The sequence below is a fragment of the Parasteatoda tepidariorum genome, chromosome 8 (assembly GCF_982258835.1).
Source record: "Parasteatoda tepidariorum strain Cologne lab strain chromosome 8, Ptep-v5.0, whole genome shotgun sequence".
NCBI lineage: Eukaryota > Metazoa > Arthropoda > Arachnida > Araneae > Theridiidae > Parasteatoda > Parasteatoda tepidariorum.
In genome coordinates this window covers 61,096,976-61,121,210 of record NC_141762.1, presented here as the reverse complement: position 1 = coordinate 61,121,210, position 24,235 = coordinate 61,096,976, and the positions used below count along the sequence as shown (strand labels likewise).

General features: G+C 29.6%; 1 protein-coding gene across 1 annotated transcript in view; it reads right to left on the bottom strand.

Annotated features, from left to right (window-relative positions):
• Positions 1-23,867, bottom strand: part of LOC107456674 (uncharacterized) — a 33,610-nt gene extending 9,743 nt beyond the window's left edge. The window contains exons 1-2 of the mRNA XM_016074606.4: positions 23,601-23,867; positions 3,874-4,242 (exon numbers count right to left, since the gene is read on the bottom strand). Coding sequence (XP_015930092.2) covers positions 3,874-4,242; positions 23,601-23,676 — 445 coding nt within the window. The 5' untranslated portion in view covers positions 23,677-23,867. The remainder of the gene's footprint in view (positions 1-3,873; positions 4,243-23,600) is intronic.
• Positions 23,868-24,235: the final 368 nt, after the last annotated feature.

Below are 24,235 nucleotides of genomic sequence, written 5' to 3'. Positions count from 1 at the left end.
TTGCTGTTCTTTCAATGAATTGACTGAAAATCATTCTGATACAAAACTTAAAAGATTTATTTCAATTGGTGGCACGCAAAGTATAAAAAGTAATATATTACATAGTTAAGGATTTTATAAAATATAATAAAAGTCAGTTTTTGCAAAATCTTCACTTTAAATTAACCATTTTTGTAACTCAGTAATCAATTTAGTGTAAATCGCATCTAGATAATATAGGTCGAACTAATTATCCGGCTTTGAAGTAAAATGCACTCATTTTTGATACTCGTCTTTTTAAAGATAATTTCATACAATATATAATTTATAATAGTTATTTAAAATTTTTTGTATTAATAGTAAAAACCTCTTAATAAAAGCCATATAATTAATTCTCTTTCACTACATAGTTTTAAATTTCACAATTGCAAGTCTGGACTAAATCAGTTAAATATTTTTGGAAAATAAATATTAGAAACTATTTGTTTTGACTTTGGAAAATATTTAGCGCATTTCTCTTATTTTTTAGGTTAGGTACAACTTAATTAAGAAAATTTAAGCTTTTTTTAACATTTTAAATAACTTTAGAGTCATAAAAATTTCCGATTTGTATTATATTAGCTCTTTAACAATTTTCTAGCATATAGACAAAGTCACTGATAGCAAGAATACCATTGATAAGTTTAAATTTTTTTGACGAATCACTTGACTTAACTGTCTCCAAAATTGCGATTACTCACTCTCAATATGTTGAGGGATCAACACACGGTAGAAAAGGATCAAAAAGGAAATGATTATTCAGTGTAGGGGATTTTTTGTTATTATTGAAACGGTAAGTTGAATTAAGTCAATAAGCACTCTTTACATAAGTCATTCATTATGCAAAGACCATTCATTATGCAAAAACAAATTATTCAGAAAACAACGATTAGTTTTATTTTTTAGAAAGGCTTTTCATTTTCATTTAATTTCTCTAATGGATTTGATTAAATTGAAAAGAATTAAAAGGAATCAACAGACATTTTGAAAATTCATGAAATTTTATGTGCTACAAAAAATGCCGATCTCACATTGTTTCGAGTTCTGATAAGCGTATAATGCGTTACCCATAACAGCTAATGGCATTTTTTAAATCATAATGAGCTATAAAAATCTATTTCAAGTGAAAATGCCACGTATCTAACTCCCTCACATGATAAATTCGATTAAATTTTTAAAAAATGCTTTAAACGCCAATTTAAACACATCTCTCGAGTAAAAGTACTGAAACTCATTAACTTACATGAAATATTCAGACAATATTCAAATTAATCAAAGCATAAAACGCATTTAGTACTAAATGGTATTAAAAAGTTTAGGATTAAAATGTAATTTTTTAACTGTTAAGTAATATGGTATTGGTTAAAAAAAAGCCTTTGTTTTAAAATAAATAAGTCATTCTTTTGAATGCCAATTCGTTAAAAGTACTCTCGCGTGTTGGTTGATTTTTTCAACGAAAGAAAACATTATTTCGTTTACAGTCTTTATTTGTTTTTTCATTCCATTTCTCTTTCACAATCTTTTAGAGAGTAAAAAAAAATTTTTTATTTGTAATAATTTATTCATACAACTTGGTGCTATATTTTTTTTCAAAAAAAAAATACTAATAAATTTTGTGTGTTACAACAGTCATGTTTACTTATTTGATGAAAGCGCCATCTGAATAAAAAAGGCGTTTTTTTGTGTAACTTTTTGCTTCTTTAGCGTCAAACACGAAATATATACATTAATTTTTTTCAAAAAATAATCAGAGTAATTCATTTAGTTCTTTTTTTAATTTCTTGTTTTTAATCGAAACAAAACTTATTTTTTTATTAAAATTTTACGATGCATAGAAAGCAGTTGTATTTAAAATATTAAATATTAAAGTTAGACGCATATTTTTGAGTTATTCTGATTTAACTTTTAAGCAAAAGTATACATTTGTTTAATTAGTTTACCTAAATCAGAATCATGTTTACAGTTTTGAAAAATCATATTCAGCAGAAAAAAATTAGGTTATTATCACCAGACCTAACTAGATAAACAAATACAGAACAAATCAGTTTAGCATTAAAACTGATTAGACTGACAATAAATTTATTGATTAGCACTTGAGAAACGATTAACTAAAACGTTAGATTAGTATCAACAGAAATAATCAGATACGCGCAAACATAAATAATTTGATTAGCATATTCAGAACTGATGATATCAGTAATTAACTTATTGATTAACACTTGAGAAACAATTAAATGATTACTTATGGAACTAAAAAAGAGTAACTCATTTGAAAAGCAAGTCGTTTAATATCTTCTTATTTAGATTAGCACCTTAAAAAGTAACTACAATGAATGGAACTTAAATAGTGGCAATTATTTTTTTCACTTCTGATACAAAAGCGATACATTTTACTAAACTGATCTTCGACATAGTTACCAGAATTGTTTACAGTTCATTGATAGCGATATGGAAGTCATATAGCATCTATTCTGTTTAGTTCGAATGGAGTAGAATAGAGCCTGAACACTGTTTGTAACTGATCTAAAATTAAGGCTACCAAGTATTTATTTCTTCATCTATTCCTTCTTCTTTCTTTCCTACTTCTTCAGCTTCTTATTCTTCTAATTCTTCCTCTGATACATTTACAAAATTAGGTATCAAGTATATTTTATTTTATTTTTTTATAACAACCGACCCATATCTTGAGTTTACGAATACCAATGTTCAACTCTGTAGCCTTGTAATTTTGAACCCAATCCAAAAGACAAGGGAGCTCCTGTATCAAGTATTGAGTGAAATTTCCCTTCGTGGAGGACTTTTTGATGGAACTAACCCGCATTTGCATTACATGGAGAGGAAATTCATGAAAATCTCCCACGGATAGCCTGATGGGAAGGGGACTCTAACCCATATTTTATGTCAGCACTGTGGTCGGTGCGAGCCTGGTGCAGAATTTGAATCAACCAGCCATTGTCGGGATTTGAACCTCTCTCACCTGACCCAGCACATCTCTAAAAATATACGTATAAGGAGTAAGGTTTATATTACAACTCTCCCCAGTCCCAGGTATGTAATTATTCTCCTCTGATAAAAGGATAACATTTACATTCAGTGCCCTTATTTGTTATCCAGCTCGTCATTGTTTTATAACACAGCTCAGACGCATTGCGGAACGTTTGAAGTCCCTGGTGACACTTCAGAGCGCCAGTCATATTAAGTTTCGAGTAAATGGTGCTGTTACTTATTCGGAAAACATAGTAGAAACACTACATGAGATTATCAGTTCTATTTTATCATACAGTGCACATGAGTGTGAAATTAGAAAGGAGAGTCCACTGGTTTTGAGGTTAAATCTCTTTATAGCTAATGTGATGACCATTAATTCAATTGCGTTGCACGGCCTCCCTGCAGCACTGTTGCCCCTATTTAACTCACATTTTAGTATCTAAACCCATGAGTTAATTAGTAGCTGAAGAACTGATTAGATAAATAATTTAAATGAGAAATTACAGAACAGCTTAAGTTCTGAAGAACAGAATAGATTGTCACTTATAAATCAGATAAAGAATCACCTACAAACCATACGAAATTACTTAAGAAATTATCTTATTTATATACATTGATATACTACTGAACTATCGATAACAAAGTATCTTAACACTTAGAAATCTATTTACTTTATTGGTTGCAATATTACTTAGATTAGCTCAGTGAACTCAATTTAATGAATATTTTAACTAAATAACTAATACATAGATAAAAGAGAAAAGCAACGTTAGTTAATGCTAACAAAACTAGTTGCATTAACGCAAGTAAAACTTATTAGACAGTCAGTTAACAACTTATTACCGAAAGGTTTGTTAGCATAATTACCATAAATCGTCATAACTTGCTCTCTTGAGTCTTGTCCGGCAAGAGATGTGACTAAGCATGTATATTTTCCGGTAAGTTCTGTCGAAGGTCTGTAAATCTTCAATGCTCTAAATCTAGAATAATCATCCATGGTATTTACGGAGTAGTTCAAGTCTAGTCTGTTCTTAAAAAACTCTGAAGTATGCTTTAGTTTTAGTTCTGGTATCCACTGATAGATAGGTTCCAAGCTATCTTCAAAGAACCACTTGACCACAAGCCTCAGGTCATTTTCATTGTAACTGTAATCGCAATCCATGACAATCGAGTCTCTGGTTCCATTTTGAATGTATCGGGGAACGACGAGTCGGCGTATTTCAACAGCTGAGGCACCTACAAAATAAAATGCATAGATAAAATAACATATGGGAACAATATTTTTTTGCATTTATACAAACACTTAAAATTGACTGTTTTATCTCAGGGGATAGAGAACTCGTCTCCCAATGAGGTGGCCCGGGTTCGACACTCACAGCAATGGCTGGTTGAATCCGCACTCGGTTCGCACTGACCATAGTGCTGGCGTAACATATCCTCAGTGGTAGACGGATCATGGGATCGAGTCCCCTTTCCGTCACGGTAACCATGAGAGGTTTTCGTCGTTTTCCTCCCCATGTGATGCAAAAGAGAGCTAGATCAAGCTTTGTTTATTTGTCTCCGTGGTGGACTTTTTGATGGAACTAAGAGTTCCCTAGACTTTTGAGTTAGGTTCTACTTTCCAAGGCCACAGAGTTGAAAATTGACAATCGTAAACGCTGAATTGGGTCGGCTGTTCAACGACGGTTATAATTTAAAATACTTGAACTTGAGCAGTGGTAGCTAAAGGCATAGAGTTCTTGCCTTCCAACGAGGGGTTCAGGATTCGAATATCAGCGATGGCTAGTAAATACGAATTTCCCACCCACAGTGTTAACGCAAAATATCCTTAGTGATAGATGGATCATGGACTCCCTTGTCATCAGGGTAAGAGGGGGAAGTTTTCGTGGTTTCCTACTCCATGTAATGCAATTGTGGGTTAGTTTCCTCAAAAAGTTCACCACGAACGCAAATTTCTCCCAATGCTTAGTCCAGGAGTTCCCTTGTTCTCTGGATTTAGTTCAAAATTACAAGACTAAAGAGTTAAACAGTGGTAGTCGTAAACTCAGAATAAGGTCGACTGTTCAACGCTGGTTATAAAACATAAAATAAAATACTTGAATATGTAGTAGAACATTGATATTCGTAAACTCAGAATTGGATCAGAATTACTTGAATTTGCCGGATTTGGGTGTAGTAAATTCAAATCTGAAATCAGGTTTGCTCTTAAAGCTACAGATTCTTTAAAAAATGACATTTTAGTCTATTTTTTTCAAGCACACAAGATTAAAAACGTTATGTATAACAAGAAGTTGCGATTTTAAGGCAAGCATCTTGATCAGGAATAAAATTGCATAGGGATCCAGGATTAAAATTGCATAGAAAATGCTGTACGATAGCAGGGTAGCTTCTCTATTATGTCCCGCTTAGAAGCTCGCGAAGAAAGTGTCCGTAATAAAGAAACTACGTAAGGAAGCGACGTATGAAGACATTTCCGACATTGGTTCCAAAGCAGTTTTAATCCTGATGATGTGCTCTTATTCCTTTAGAAGTTCTTTAAAATATTATACGATATATAACGCTTTTAAACTTAAACATGTCGGCAAAAAATTGACGAAAAATTTATTTAAAAAAACATGTAGCTTAAAGAGATAAACCGATTGCAGATTTGAAATTAGAGATACAAACCTAACTGAGATCATTTAAAAAAAAATACCATGCAAACTAAAAAAAATATTCCTCAGCTTAATTTAAAAACAGTAAACTTCCACTTTATGCTACAATAATGAGCGTTGAGACTTAGAGAAATACAGAAATATCAAATAACTTGTTATTAAAGGAAGTTAGGCAGGAAAAATTAAACAATGAATAGAAGGAAAAAACTGGAAAAAGTTCAAATAAGACAAACATGGAGTATAGTAGAAGTTAACATAAGAAGCGAGAACGCAATTAATTATCTTATCTTTTTATTCAATCTTTACACTATTTTTATTTTCTCAATGAGTAGTGCTTCGTGAAAAATTTGTTCTTTTACAAAAAACAAAATCTTGAAATTTACTTCAATAATTACGACTTTCTTACTCATATTTCATAGCTGTAGGTATGGAAGAAAGATAAAAAAAAACATATTATTGATACAATGGTGTTTTATATAATATTCTATTACAATGTTGTGAAATATTTTTTTAAATGCTTATATTAATATTATTTTCATATTAGTAAGTAGTTCTGAGTAAATGATACAACTAAAAACTTATGTGAAGTTAGACATATTTGCCAAGATCTTCTGAAAGAGTTGTAAGGAGTTGTTTCTGTTGAACTGTCCTATTGTAAATAGAAAAAACGTTACACAATTTTTAAACACAGTTTTAAACTATATTTTCATAATGATTTTTGAAAATGATTTTGTTCACGCTAGAAACTTAAAGTTAACTTATTCTGCATTAAAATACTGGAACACAAACATATTAATTAAAATGTGTAGGACTAAATAACATAAAAAAAACATATATGTGTGTTAATATTTATTTGCTAACGAAACGAAATATTTCATAGAAAATGAAAACGTGTCCATTTTTATGACTTCAAGTAATTAATTCTGTAGATTCAAAAAACACACGAGATATAAAAGCAAGGGTACACATTAAAATTGAGCTGATAATACTTCTTGAACGATGTGTAAATGCAGGTATAGTACAGTTATCATTTTTATTATAAATCATGAGTAAAATTATGAAGCTGATTAGCGGAGTATTTTAAAAACATTTCCTAATCTACAAATGAAGGAAGCATCCTAAAACATATTTTTAATTGCTAATTGGTGAAACCGATCATTTTATCAACAATTATTTTTGATAATTAACTATCCACAATAGTTTATTTCATCTCTTACTTTATAAAAATAAAGAAATAAAGCGTAAATCCATGCAAAAAGAAAAGTACTTTTAAATATCATCTTGTTTATTTTGACATTTGTTTTAAAACCAATCCCTTTATTACTTGGCAGTGAATAGTTTCTTGATTTAAGGAACTTTTCTTATTGATTCGCATCTATCATTGCTCGAAAAGTTTTCTTATTTCATTCATTGCGATAAAATCTATCTCTTTTTTTCGCAGACTGGTAAAAAAGAGCATTTATTTAGTTCGTATTCAATTTCAATGATTTATGACTTGATGTTTTCATCTGACATAAGCTTATGCTTTTAAATATTTTTTTTCGGGATAAAATAATCAATAAAAAGAGAGACGTTTCGTTCTGAGTGTACATTATTTTCAGTTTCTTTTTCTTTCGATTACGTCTCAATATGAGGAATGAAATATTATGTTTCATTTGCATAAGTCTTACATTATTTTTTTATGGTGTAATGGAAAAGTGTTTTTTTTTACTTTTAGAGAAGCAAAAAACTATAATATATTTTCTTTATATCGTATATAAAAGAGCATTATTTTCAAAATGAGTCTTACTATTTGGAATCATTACACTTAATTTTTTTTATATTCTAAAGGGATTAAGGCTCTTACTATTATTATAATCTATATCTATACACTGCAAAATATAATAAAATTGGACTTCAGCAGCGTAAGTTTTTCTTCGCTATAATACTGAAATAAAAATAATGAAAAATACATCAAATTGTATCATTTTATGAGTGCATTCGCTTTAAAATAAGAAAATAATTTTTTTGCAAATGCTTACACATTTTCAAGCTACGCATTTATCAATCATTGAGATATGTTTCGATCCATCTGTCATATTCAAAGTGCTACTTTTTCCATATTTATTTAAAATTTACTATTAATATCTTTTGTGCTAGTTTTTAGTTCAAATTCTCTTCATTAGTGGTTAGGGGCCGTTCAAAAAGTACGTACATCCCGAAGGGGGGGAGGGGATTTGCTATTTTGTACGGTTTTGTATGATGGGGAGGGGAGGAGGTATTATACAAGTACGTACATAAAGTTGGGTGTTATTGTTTAAATAATTTAAATTAATAAATTATATTAAATAAATATTTAATTTTATTTAAAACATAATTATTTTAATTTTTATGAAAAAGGGGGGTAGACTAATAAAATGTACGTACTCTGAGGGGGAGAGTAATACCTTGTGTACGGTTATGTACGATGGGGGGAGGGGGTTTAAATTTCTCCATTTTTGTGTACGTACCTTTTGAACGGCCCCTTAGTAGGATGTAGTTTTGTTGCAGAATTTAAGTATTATAGCCGTTTCAGATACAGTTTAATTTGGATATTATGTAGAGATATATATCCCAGAAAAATGAATAGAATCGTTTAGGAAAAAATTATTATGTGAATATCAAAATGAACATGGCCACATTCCAAAATTATAAAATTAAGAAAAGAAAGTATATTAATGGGATAAAGAGAATCATTCTTGTTATCTCATCAAGAGTTTCTGCAAAGATATCAATTCAAGGTTAGGACTGAGAAGCCAAAGCCCCCAATCTATTAGTGAAGAATTCAAAATTAAAAGTAAGTAAAGTGTTTCGCAACGAAAAGTTAGGAGCATGGGAAGAGATCAACTGTTGGTGATTTATCGAAAGATAACGTAGCCAAAAATAAAGCCAAACCCCCATGATCCATATTAAAAAGTAAGTGAATTGTTTCTCGATGAATAGTTAGGACCATAGTAATAGATCCACGGTTGGCGATTTTTTGAAAGATAACATAGCCAAAAATAAAGCCAAACCTCCATAATCAATATTAAATTTGAAAATAATTTGGCGAAAGCGAATCCCCAAAAAGACTGTGAGAATTAGTATAACCATGTGACTGAAACATTTTTGTGTTAAGAAAACAAGAATAAAGCGTTAAATATATATTTTGATGTTCGATTTAGTCACGACAGTGAATCAATGAGTTTTACATTTGAATTGAAGTAAAAAGTTAGCCGTTACGTTGATTGCTAAGAAAAGAATAAAATATTTAGATTAGTATTTTTATAAAATGTAATACAAATTAAATAATTGGTTTAATTTTATTAAAACTCGATTAAAAAAGATTAAAAAGATAAGTTTAAGAAATTTTAAAAGTTGGGAAATATGAAATGCCTATTGTGGCGTCACAGTATCATTCACTTATAAATGTCACCAATCAAGATTTAATGTATTTTATAAATGTTTTAATCTGCAAAAATGTATTACAATTTCTAAATGATTTCAGAAATTTTTTGAGCACAAAGAAATTCATCACAATTCTATATGATTTTTGAGTGTTTTTAGTCCACAAAAATATTCCATAATTTCAGAAATGTTTTTAATCCGCAGAAATATGCAGTAATTTCTTGGAATCTGGAATTTGATATACCATGCATTACTGCAAACTGTTGGAACCTTTACCATACATTTAATTTTGATGACTTCAAATAACTTTTCATGCCTGTCACATTCGCTCATTTTGGTGCTCTGAAATCTTGTTTCATTCATATAAGAGCTAATTTCTTGGTTAATGACATAAATTCCTCAACAGCCCTCAATAGTGCTTACAAATGTAACCAGGAACAATTTGTCTCTTGGTTACCACGTTTTTTCTAGTTTTATTTTCATCTTATTTAATTCATTTTTTTTCGTCCCAAATTTCATTTCCTTTTTCAAATTTGTGTTCATTTCCTTAACCAGGCCTGGTGTGGTAAGTTAAAATCCGAAGTGAAACTTTTAGAAATACGAACTGAAACTTAAATGTTAGCGCATGCGCGCATCCTTTGGATAACCTCCCCCAAATACTTCTAGATTAGTGGGCTTTTACTTACGAGATCTGGATGTAAGATGTTATGTTTGTCTGCTTGTTAATTGTATATCATTGTTGATGTTGTTTTGTTTAATAAAATATGTTATTAAATAGTGCTGGTATTATCCTGGACCTTCTAAACAGTGACATTTAATGGCATCCCTGCCGGGGCGATACATTACGAATTAAAGTAAAAACGAAAGCACTACGTACGCCAGCAAAACAACTACGCATTAAGTTAAGATGGAGGCTTCTAAACAGGCACGTACAGCATTACGAACATCTTTTACGAGAACTGCAAATAGGTTGGAAGCCCTTATAGCAGACACAGTTCTAGATTTTTTAGAAATAGAAATTTATTTGGAACGAATTAAGGAGAAAAATCATCTATTACGACAATCGCAAGATGAACATTTGAAACTTATGCAGAGTCTGAAATGCAGCCCAGAGGATTATACTACGGAATTCGAATCCTCTGAGGATTATTACGATAAGTTTTCAGCTCTAACAGTTAAAACAAATAAGGTATTAGCGGCCAAGGACAAAATAGTAAACAATGCCGTTAATAACGTGTCCGAAGGAAGTGCCACTACGAACAGCTATAAGTTACCCGAATTGGAATTAATTAAGTTTGACGGGGATCCAAGGAATTGGCAGTCTTTCTGGAATCAGTTCGAAAAAATTCACAAAGACGAGAGAATGGATGATAGAGACAAGTTCTCCTATTTACTGCAAGCCACTACGCCTTCTTCAAAACCGAGAAGAATATTAGAAACGTTCCCCTTACAGCCGAACACTATAAACAAGCCGTGGAATATTTAAAAGAAAGGTTTGGCAACGAAAGTGTATTGATCCAGATTTATATCAAGGACTTACTGAAGTTGGTAACTGCTGATAAAACAAAAACTGACTTATCTGTCCTATACGATGAACTACAAGGAAAATTACGAGCCCTACAAGTCCTTGGACTAACGCAAGATAAGTATTCAGATTTTTTATATCCGTTAGTTGAATCAGCAATACCACCGGATTTATTAATAGTGTACGAGCGACAAAGAAATCAGTTTGAAAAAAAGGGTAAGTCTGATTTAGACTTAATAATAGATTTCTTAAGAATTGAAGTAGAAACTGAATCAAAACTAAAACTGGCAAAAGAATTTTCATGTGATAAATACGTGCCTAAGAGAAATAATTTTGATAAGTATAAAAACAAGTATTCAGTTCCTACTTCGCATGAATTGTTTACTACAAATAGTAAATTTAAGAATAATGAACATAAGTCTATAAGAGTAAATAATTATGTATGTATTTTTTGTGATAAGTCGCATGCATCAGAGAGTTGTAAAGAAACAGCTTCTATGTCTTTAGAAAATAAGAGAGATATCATTAAGAAATCTAATGCTTGTTTTGTTTGTTTAAAAAAAGGACATAGAGCTAGCAATTGTAGGTCGAAACATGTTAAATGTTCAATTTGTAACAATAGACATTTTGAAATATTATGTCCAGATAATCCAAATAATAAGGTAGAACATGTTTCTACGGAAGAAAACCACGAAAATAAAACAAATACCTTAAGTAATCAATTACAACTCTCGGATGTATTGCTCCAAACTTTGGTCGTAAAAATATATAATGGTAAGAATTATAAGTTAATAAGAGCAATTGTAGACCAAGGTTCACATCGTAGTTATTTAAGTAACGATGTTGCTAATTATATGAACTTAAAACCTATAAGTGAAGTTAAGCTAAAACAATCATTGTTTAGTGGTATAGAAACTTCAGAAAGTATTCATAATGTGTATTGTATAGAATTAAGTAGCGTTGATCATAAATGTAAATATAAATTTCAAGTGTTAAGCCAAAGTAAGATTTGTTCTGATATTAAACAAATTCCATATGGGCCATGGATTAGAGAGTTAAATAATTTGAATATTCGTTTAAGTGACTTAGAACGGAAAAGATACTCTGTTGAGAAAGAAATAAAATTACTAATCGGAGCAGATATTGCGAGTAAAATACTGACAGGAAAAATAATAAATTTTAGTTCTGGCCTGTTGTGTATAGAAACGAAGCTCGGAAATTGCTTATTAGGCAGTTATTTATGCGATACGCCTACAACTACGAATGAAGCTTCTCTTTTCATTTCTTCTCTGCTTATCAATGAAAGAGAAATCGCAGATTTATGGCGCCTTGATTTATTGGGTATCTCAGATCCTACGATGAGTCAGAATAAATTCGAATTAGAAAAAGAAACTCTTAAACATTTTGAAGAGACAATTAAAGTCAATTCTATGGGAAGATATGAAATCGCGTTACCTTGGATTACGGATAGTTCGCTTTTAACCAGTAATAAAAATATTGCACTTAAGAATGCGAAAAATTCCAAAAAGAAATTAATGGACTCAGGAAATTTTAATGCTTATTGTGAGGTCTTTGAAAATTGGTTATCTCTGGGAATTATTGAAATAGTGACGGATAATAAATTGGAAAATGTTCATTTTTTGCCTCATAGGCCAGTGGTCAAAGAAAATTCAAGTACTAAAATAAGACCTGTATTTAATGCTAGTGCTCGAATTGCAGGTAAACCGTCATTAAATGATTGTTTGGCCACGGGACCCAATTTAATCGAAATAATTCCATCGATTCTCAATAAATTTCGTAAGAATAAAATCGGGGTGACCTCAGATATTGAGAAAGCCTTTTGTATGATATCTATTCATCCGAAAGACACTGATTTCTTAAGGTTTTTTTGGTATGATAAAAACAATTCGGATAAATTGATAGAGTATAAACACAAAAGACTAGTGTTTGGCTTAACCACTTCACCCTTTTGTTTAGCCTTTACGTTACGATATCATTTAAATAGAGTTTCAGATCATTTAAGTCATACTGCTGAAATTCTTAAGAATTCCTTTTACGTTGATAATTGTGTGACTAGTTTAAGTTCAGAAACCGAAACTCGAAATTTTATTTTGGAATCGCAAGCGATAATGACACAGGGTCTTTTTAATTTACGAGATTGGCAGACCAATGCATCAGATTTGATAAATAATTCTGATAAGAAAGATGTGTCTGTGTTATGTCTCAATTGGAATACGGAAGGTGATACGTTATCTTGTAAAATAGAACCTGTTGATTATTCTGAACAATTAATTACGAAAAGATTTGTATTAGCAATGGCTCATAGGGTATTTGATATTATTGGATATACATCTCCTGTTATGTTGTTACCTACGATAATTTTGCAGGAGACTTGGAATTTAAAATTAAGTTGGAATGATGAAATTCCAGATAATTTGGCAAAGAGATTTAAACTCTGGCTCTCTCAGTTACATTTAATAGAGGACATTAAGGTTCCAAGATGGCTAGAATTTGAACCATCTAATGTTTCAATAAGTTTACACTTATTCTGTGACACCAGTAAATTAGCATACGGATTTTGTATATTTTTAAGAATTGTTGTTAATGATATTGTTAAAATTCATTTGGTCAATGCTAAAAGCAGAGTAGCTCCTTTAAAGCCACTTACTATTCCTAGGCTGGAACTATTAGCCTGTTGCATAGGAGCTAGATCGCTGTCATCCATACTTAAAGATCTTGCTTTCAATGAAGTTCAAATTTATTGTTGGACTGATTCGACCACAGCTCTGAGTTGGATTAAGCGTAATTTAAATTGGGGATTATTTGTATATAACCGCGTTAAAAAAAATTCACTCTGAAACTTCTCACACTATGTGGCGCCACTTGCCAGGTAGCTCGTACCCTGCCGATCTTGCATCACGTGGCTACACTGCTGAACAGTTAATTCAACGTCGTTGGTGGGAGGGACCGATTTGGCTATATGGTAAGGAAGAAAATTGGCCTAAATCGGAAGAAAACCCGAATGAAGAATTGGTTAATTCAGAGCTACGTAAAACGGTAATAATTGCTTTAAATACGGATGATAGTGATCAATACTGGTATTGTAAATATTTTTCATCTTATACGAAAATTTTGAGGATGATAGCATGGATATATAGATTCTTTTATAACTGTAAACATAAAGATAAAAATTTATCTAAGGTTTTAAGTGTAGATGAACTTTGTAAAGCTGAAATTTCTCTGATGTTATTAATTCAAAAGGATGGTTTTAAAGATGTAAATGATAATAAACTTAAGCAATTAAGACCATTTGTTGACCAAAATGGTGTTATAAGAGCTAAAACCAACCTTGATTATCGTGATGATACATCAGATTTCATCCATCCTATTATTTTACCAAATAATCATCCTGTTGTAAAATTGTTAATTTTAAGTTATCATGTTGATTATTTACATGCTGGTATTTCTCTATTGATGTCTCACTTAAGAGAAAAATATTGGATTTTAAAAAGTCGTAAGACTATTCGTAATTGTATTAAGCATTGTGTGAAATGTCAAAGATTTAAAATTAAAAGATGTGAAGTTATGCCAGGAATTTTACCTAGTGATCGAGTAAATGATGCCGCAGTATTTGAGATAGTAGGGGTTGACCTAGCAGGTCCACTGTACCTTAAAGATAAAAGAAAAGCATACATAGTTCTTTATACGTGTGCAGTGTATCGTGCAGTACACTTAGAACTAGTAACCCTTTTGACAACGGAAGCATATTTTCAGTCCTTAAGACGATTTATTGCGCGACGAGGCAGACCCTCAGTTATATATTCCGATAATGGAACAAATTTCGTCGGCGCAGAAAAAGCTCTTCGTTTAATAGATTGAGATAAATTGAGCTCAAAGGTTGCAGAACAAAAAATACGTTTTAAGTTCAATCCTCCTTCGGCAAGTTGGTGGGAGCGCTTAATCCAGATGGTGAAACAAATCTTACGTAAAATATTAGGACGCGCTACGCTCAACTATGAGGAGTTACTCACTCTCCTTTGTGATTGTGAAAGAATAATAAATACGAGGCCCCTCACTTACGTATCCGAAGACGTGGCCGATATTTCACCATTAACTCCCGAAATGTTCTTGCACGAGATACCTTCCTCAAGTGTAGTAGATATTGATCAGGTAGATAAGAAAAATTTAAGTAAACGAGCTAAATATCTCCAAAAAATAAGAGAATTACTTAGAGCTAGACTTAGGACTGAATATTTAGGGCAATTACGCCAACAATCATTAAGAGATTATAAGGATAAACCGTTAAAAATCGGGGAAATAGTTTTAGTCGAAGATATTAATAAGAAGCGGACATTTTGGAATTTAGCTAAGGTATTAAAGGTAATTCCTGGCAGAGATGGTCACACAAGAGTAGCACTTGTAAAGACAGAAAATTCAGAAATTTTAAGACCAGTTCAAAGACTGTTTAGATTAGAACTGGAAAATGAGTATGTTGATGTAAGAAGAAAATCATTGAAAATAAGTAGCAGTGGAAGAATTGTTAAACCTACTGTACCGTAATATGTTGTTAACTGTATGATTCATTAAGTATTGTTTATGTTAAATATTTTGTATGATTTTTCATCATTGATGTATTTTTCTTTCATTTATATAGAACTTTTATATGTCTAAAAATTAGAAGTTTGTTGAGTATAATTACAGGTATTCTACTCAAGATGGGAGGAAATGTGGTAAGTTAAAATCCGAAGTGAAACTTTTAGAAATACGAACTGAAACTTAAATGTTAGCGCATGCGCGCATCCTTTGGATAACCTCCCCCAAATACTTCTAGATTAGTGGGCTTTTACTTACGAGATCTGGATGTAAGATGTTATGTTTGTCTGCTTGTTAATTGTATATCATTGTTGATGTTATTTTATTGAATAAAATATGTTATTAAATAGTGCTGGTATTATCCTGGACCTTCTAAACAGTGACACCTGGTATGTATTGGGAGGAGTACCTATTTTTAAATGCACAAATATGTTGGCATTTTCTACTCTTTTAATTCATGAAACAATTAAAGTGTTTACATTTCAAAAAAATTTAATGTAGTTTATATATCACTGGACATTAAATCTTAAAATATAAGTTATAATCTCTCTTATTAACATGTTTTATTTTCATTATTTTAACAAAAGGTGAAATTATCAAAATACAGCAATATATTAGAAATTATACTGTTTCTTCATTGATTTTAATATTACCTTGAGATGCCACAATTGGCATTACATATTTATTTCCTATCTTCTAAAATATCTCTGATTACTTAAGCTGATTTTTATTAATAGAATTACATTTGAAATAAATCAAAGACTTAATCTTTTAAAACGAACGTAAAATTCTTCTCTTTTAGATCAGTGCAACGGATACTTTTTATTTCATTACTAATGCAGATTTATTAATTCACTGTCACCTCTAATCGAAAACAAAAATCTATTAATAACTTTTTAATTCTAAATTTTCTAACCGAAAATATGTTTCAGTTGAATGGTTGTAATAATTCTCATAAATTTGTTGACGATTCGTGATCGCCAAGGTATTCTTTTAAACCCAATATTGATATGCTGGTTGGCTTTGTTTGGGCTATGTTATACTATGACAATTCGCCAATTTTGGATCTGCTACCCATGTTTCTCCTGTGTCCGATCGGAGCAAATTACACGTACTTTTTAATTTGGCTTTTGTTTAGGCAGGTCGTGGGGGATGTGTCTCCCATGGCCCGTCCTTATAAATATTATTATTCAAAATTGATTCAACTGAAATTCTTATGGATAATATTTAAATTTGGTATCTCGAGCTCTGCAAATATATGAAATGAAGGCTTTTTATTGAATCTGATCCGGTTCAAGTATTATTTTCATCATTTTCTGTTTTTATCACAATCTTCAACTTGTCCACTATACCATACAATCTCCAACACCCCTGATATACCATCTCGATATAAAATGGCACCCTGAATCCTCCTTCTTAATATACCTTATGCTCAGTATAGTTTTAATTAACCAGAATTTAGCATAATTAAACACCTCCCTACGTGAGGCTAGTGCAGATACATGGCAATGGGGCTAGTGCAAACATGTTCACACTGGTTCCATTTAACTTCCAATGGAAGAAATATGAGTTGTTTACAAATTTAAAATATTTTATGTTATTGATTTTCTATATAGAATGATTTTTTTGTATGATGTACCTTTACAAGTAGCTGTTTTAACCTCAGCTAAAACCTTTAGTGCATGACGTAATTTTAATCTACTTTTATACTAGGTTTTATACTAGGTATACTAAGTTTTATGATAATTCATATGACAGATTTTATCGAAATTGATAAAAAGAATGTAATTCAATATAGATGAATTGTAGAATAAAAGAAAGTTTTCATAAATATTTATTTTTTGCATGCTTTAAACTTAAACAAAGTATTAGATAACCATTCTGACATTTACTTTGCTAGTTCTTTACATTTCCCATCGATGAAAATATCACTAAATAACTTCGATGCTCAACATGTGTGTAGACCATTCGAAACAATTAATACATGAAGTTAATACATTAATAACAACATCATTAAGTTAAAACTGGTTTTTAAAATTGAAAATAATTCATTGGTTTTGTGCTATTCAGAGCAGCAGAAAAAAGCTATCTAAAATCATTGCGAATCTTTCACCACACTAAAAGGCACCTAATACACTTTGAACGAATAGAAGTAATGGAAAGCACCAAATTCAATACAGAAAGAGAGTAAAGTAAAAGAAAAAAACTCTTTCAGAAGAATTCAAACACTTAGAAACAAAGAGACTCTTATTTACCAACTCTGAAATAATAAATGAATCAGAATTTCAACAACTATCAAATGTGGATGTAATATATATATATATATATATATATATATATATATATATATATATATATATATATATATATATATATATATATATATATATATATATATATATATATATATATATATATATATATACGCATATATATATATATATATATATATATATATATATATATATATATATATATATATATATATATATATATATATATATATATATATATATATACGCATATATATATATATATATATATATACACATATATATATATATATATATATATATATATATATATATATATATATATATACATATATATATATATATATATATATATATATATATATATATATATATATATATATATATATATATATATATATATATATATATATATATATATATATATATATATATATATACACATATATATATATATATATATATATATATATATATATACACATATATATATATATATATATATACATATATATATATATACACATATATATATATATATATATACATATATATATATACACATATATATATATATATATATATACATATATATATATATACACATATATATATATATATATATACATATATATATATATACACATATATATATATATATATATATACATATATATATATATACACATATATATATATATACTAGCTGTACCCTGCGTGCGTTGCAACGCTTTCAGTTTGAATTTAAATTTTGTATTTAAGTGTGTAAATGAGATTTGTGATTATGATTTGAATAGAGAATTTTATTTAATGGTGAAAAAACCAGTGATAGTCTCAACAGTTAATTCTCTAGGATATCGTTAGTGCATTTTCAAACAGACATGTATGGTGATGCACACCGACCATGAAACATATTTTGGATGATGATCTGAAATAATTCTGGATCAATGGCGTCATGAATATTTCTGCTGATATGAGCTGACCAATTTGTCCTGGTGTGAGTTTTTCAATAAGCCAAATCATGTGGCAATTCTCTTTTTCTGCTGTTCAATAGAATGCATCAAACACCGTGTCTCTCTAAAAACATGACTTTTCGCAATAAAACCAAGTTTAGAGCTTAATATTTGTTTTAACTCACGTGTGATAATGCATCATGAAGATCCGATGATGTTTGCCTAAGTTACTAAAGCTCTTTAATTTTAGCTCAAGCAGGATTGCATGTGAATGTAATAAATAGCTCTAGCTGTCCATATGCGCACCGATACTTGTAGCAGCACCGAATGAAGTCATTTGGAAACACGAATGTACTGACCTATATTCGCCAAGAAAAGTTTCTATTGATTTGCTTGACCCGATAACAACGTTGATAATGGCTCGGCTGGCGACATTAAATCTGGTAGTTTTTGCCTCCAGAACAGCAAATTCCAGCTGTTTCATTCTTAAATTTGAGAGCACTACAAAACATACATAATTGATCCATTTTTCCGATGATGACGCTTGGGTGAAAGACTATAGTTGGTTGTCGGATCATAGTGAAATGGACTGAGATTCAAATCAGAGTATTGGCAGCGTCTGAATAGCGAAGTGCGTTCTTGATTGATTTTTATTCTTGCATCCCGTTGCTCTGATGTTTCCGACGAACGGGCTTGAGTAGTGCGTAGTTGATTTGTTAACAGTCTTCTTTCCTGTTTCTCAAACGTTTCTAAGGAACGGGCTAAAGCATTGTGTTCTCGATTAGTTTCAAGTCTTTCTTCCCGTTGCTCCGATTTTTCTGAAACACGGTTAATTCTCTTCTTGCGTGCTTGAGATGTTGAGCGACTAAGAGCGATTCGTTTAGGCGGCATATTTTTGCAAATATTCTCTTTCAAACAAAAAGAAATGTAGAAGTTGACAGTGGTCGCAAATTTGCTAATTCGAAAATTCACGTATTTATTTTAAATAATAAAAAAGCAATAAAAATGAAATGAATTAAATAAGAAATATAATAATGATAAAATTTAAAACAAAAATCTATTTTTGGTAAAAATATACTTGTGGGTGCCCCTTGACGAAATTGGTAACTTATGTTTATCACCATTCCTGTTTGCGCGGAACACCGCGGTAACAGGAATGGCTGCCAAAGCATAATGATATTTTAATAATACATTGGAAAATTTCAGCAAGACATCGGCCAAAACTTTATAAAATTGCAATGAACCCAATGTAAGCAAAATTAATAAACCCAATAAAATGCATTTTGAATCGAAATAAAAATTAATGGAGTAAGCACAGAAAGAAAAGGGAAGAAAAAAAAAACATCTCACTTATTCATTAAGCTTGAATTTCCTCAGTTTTAGGTGCACAGAATTCTCTAATAGCAGTTAGATACTGTCTAAATTTATCATGAATAGAATCTGTGTTCCTCCATCGCCACATAAATTCGGCGAAATACGAATTGAAAATGGCGTCTGTGGTATCGGAATGGCGGTGACATTTTTTTCTAAAGTTCTTTTTTTATGACTGCCCACATACCTTCGATCCTATTGATCAGAAGCAAAAGTAACATAACCAGCCGGTATCCAACATAGAACTAACGGACTTCTGAAATTACATATACCGTTGAACATTTAAAAATAACGCTGAAATTTAAACGAATCAGAATCACGATTGGGATTCAACATCGGCCAGCTTGGAGATCAACCGCTATCACAACTTGGTGAGAATCAAGGGACACCCTCAAATATAGTCTACTCCTATTTTTTAAATGAAATAATTAAAATGAATGTGAATTCGCAAACTTTGTAATAATAAACAATCTAATAGTTTTCAAATGACAACTGCCAGCAATGAAAAATTGCATACTAAATTGAGCTAAAATTGCATACTAAATATAAATAATTATTAAAAGCGTGCAAGATGAATAAAATTTGCTTTTGCCTTGATTTTTATTAAACAGTTTTCACAATACTAAATCCGTGATACGACCAATAATTACGAAACTTATTCTCGTTGATTTTACGTGCTTGTGCTCACCTGAAATAAAGAACCGAATTATGATTAAATATTAAAGTATATATGTAATTTACTTTTCTAAAAGAATAGAGCTATAAGATAGAAAATATCACTGTTGTTATCTTCAAGATATTTGAAAACTGATTCGTGTACAGCAAAATTTAAAACAATGGCTAACTTTTAACCAATCAGAAAATTCCATTTCGATTTTCGCTGATACCGCTGGAACGGTTTGTGGCAGAATGTTCTATTGTGAATCTAAACCAGTTCTATTGTAAATCAATCCAGCCGTTTAGGAGGAGTTCAGTGACATACACACGAACAGACGAAATATATATTTAAAGATCCATTAAAGGTCCATTCTTTAAAGAATTGAACATCAAAATCCATATATATATATATATATATATATATATATATATATATATATATATATATATATATGGATTTTGATGTTCAATTCTTTAAAGAATGGACCAAGCTCCTCGAGTCACGAATCTTTACTTTTTTCAGGAATAAAGATACTTCTCAATTCTCAAAATAAGAAGTCATTACCAAATTTTAATCGCTAATAATTGGTAGAATTATCAGGATTACATCTCAATACACATTTAAAGTCAGCAAGTCAATTTTTCGAAAATAAAAACAAATATCAGGTATTTTTTAATCGAACTTAATAACTCTTATCAAATTTAATAACGGTAATCAATTGCGTATAAAATGTCTTCCTTAGTATAGTGAAAAACTCTACAGTAAATTAAATAATTGGGCAATATAAATTTCATAACTAGGCTAGAAAGAAATTAATTTAATTTTGACCTTAGATATGCATTTCTGAATAGTACTAAATGATTACTTAATGAGTTATTAAATTTGTCTACTTTAACCCCATAGTTTTCCACACTAGCCCGTGTAGTGGGATCAGGATGGAGAAAAACAACATTTTTTAAGAAGTATATATAAACTAAGCAAGTTTTTAATTCCAGATATAAATCAAAATGTTGGTAAACATCCAAATTATTGTAAAAAAAAAAATACTTCATGTGCAAGTAAGTATATTGTGTGCGGTTTTTTGATAAATTTAAAACTCCACTAGCCCCTTTTGTCACTATTAAAAAAAGGTTTTTTGATCCCTAAACTGTTTAATTTTTTCAAACATAAATATCAATCGTAAAATTTTATCTATCATTAATATGCAATAAATAAAATTTTATCAAATGGGACAATAATTATTCATAATACAATTTTTTCAGAAATAATAAAGCATCATATAATTCAAACTTCCCGAATATGAACACAATGTAGGAGAAAAGTCATTGATGGTTCTCTATATATTATTGATGTAATTTAATAATAAAAATATATACCTGTTTAGTAAACAAACACTAACAAACATTAATTTAAAAATTATATATGTAAAGCATAGTTAAGAAAAATAAAGTTATTAAAATATTAGTTTAATTAATAAAATAAACATGTTGATTACTTTCAACTATTTTATTTCCGGCTTTTATATTAGAAAATCGGAAATGGAAGAGAAGTCTTCATATTTATTGGAAAAAATCTGATGACAAATCCGTAAGAATAAAATATAATTTTTGAAAAGAAATACTAATTCTTGCAGTTTTTCTTTTATTTATATTTGATTCTTATTTTAACCACAAAACGTAATGAGCTTAATTTCGAGAAATATTATATAATCTTTTCCACAATTGATTATGTAAACAACGTTAACGAAACACATCTTCAAATATTAAAAACAGTAAAGGTAAAAGCAAATTAAAATAACTTTTTAATCAAATTAAGATCGTATTATTTTTCTGGCTGCACAGTCGCAGTACATCTTAACCAACGCTTATTCATTTGAAAAATTTGAAATCAATCTGAATTCTATTTCTCAGAAAATCTAATATTTTTATGGACTACTCAAGATAGTTTTTTCTATTTTTATTTATTCTTTTAAAAGCATTGAAATAGCTATCTAACAAGCATATTTAGCCTAATTAATAGCAATTCAAACAATAATGGCAATTTAATTTCTTCTCATTTCAATCGTTTTAATTTTATATCATCAAACACGCTTAACTAAATATACAGTATAAATATTTTTATCAAAAATATATGCACACCTTAATAAAGATTAAGAATAAGACTATCAAATGTTTCTGAAGCTTCTGCACACAAAAGCATCCGATATTAAATCTGATATAAAATCTCCTGTTTTTTCATGTAAAAGTGTTAAAAATACACATACAATTACCACATTCCTATTTTTTGAGAGAAACATATCTTGACATTCTTTCAACATAGTACAAAATTTAATAAAATTTATACCCCTTTGTTAAAAAATATAACTTCGTTCGCATCATTTTATCTCAAATTTCAGTTTTAATTCAAGTGTCTTAAGAAAAAGTTATGAATTTTTTTTTGTAGTAGCCTTTTTCCAAGGAAAATGCATTTTTCAATTGGATGAAATTTAGTAGAACTATGATCTATATCAAGTTCAAAACGTAGAGAAAGCAGGAAACAAAGTACAGAACAACGGAAAAGGGGGGGGGGAGGGAAAGGAAAAATAATAATAAAAATAAAAATAATAAGAAACCGGAAAAAAATCAATAAATATTCGGAAAATAAGAGATATAATCCTTTCATCTACTCATATATATATATATATATATATATATATATATATATATATATATATATATATATATATATATATATATATATATATATATATATATATATATATATATATATATATATATATATATATATATATATATATATATATATATATATATATATATATATATATATATATCCGGAAAATAAAATATCTTTTATTTTCCGGATTTTTTTAAAATTTTTGTCCTTTTTTCAGGATTTTTTTTCCGATTTCTTGTTATTATTCTACTGTAATTTTTCCATTGCTTTCTCTACATTTTGAACTTATTTTATGAGTTCTATTTACTTGCAGCTTATGCGCAATATATAAAACTTATTGTTTTTCCTAATTTTCTTCCTGTTTTTTGTATTTATTTATCATGCTATATATATATATATATATATATATATATATATATATTTAACTACATACTCTAAATAAAACACTGAAAAGTTAATTTATTCAACAAATAATACTTCACTTACCCTTAAAAAGTATGCAAACTAAAAGACTGAAAACAAATCTCCAAATCACATGTTTTAAAATCGCAAACGTTTCCATCACTGCTGCAGTCAAGCCAACCAGCTTAAAAAACTTTTAATAAGCACCCTTCTCCGACATAATGGTAATAATAAACTTGTGTGCAACCAACGACCTGGTAGTTTGAGCGCATGGTTCGAAGTGAAGATAAAATAAATATACTCCATAAATTTAAAGGTTTCTTGTCCTAGTACGGTGTCCGATTGAAGAATATTGTTCGACTTGGAGATTTAGGTAGAGGGAGTACACAGGAGAATACAGCGCCCCCTGCTCAATAAATCAATGAAAACAAATGAACAAGAGTGATAGTTAGTGGGTAATTTTTTTTAAAAGAGGAGATGCTCGAAAAATTTGTTAAAAAATAGCTAAATCATTAATTGAATAAATGGTATTTTTACAATGCAAAAAGGAACTTTTAAACTTTCGCAAAATAAAACAATTACTGTTTTCTGAAAATAGTTTGTTAGGTTAAATCCTAAGATCATAAATAAATGTTACTTTTTTTCGTTCAAAATTGAAATGATATTCTTACTAATAATTTTTTTTTAAAAATATTGTAAAAATGCATAATAAATGCTTT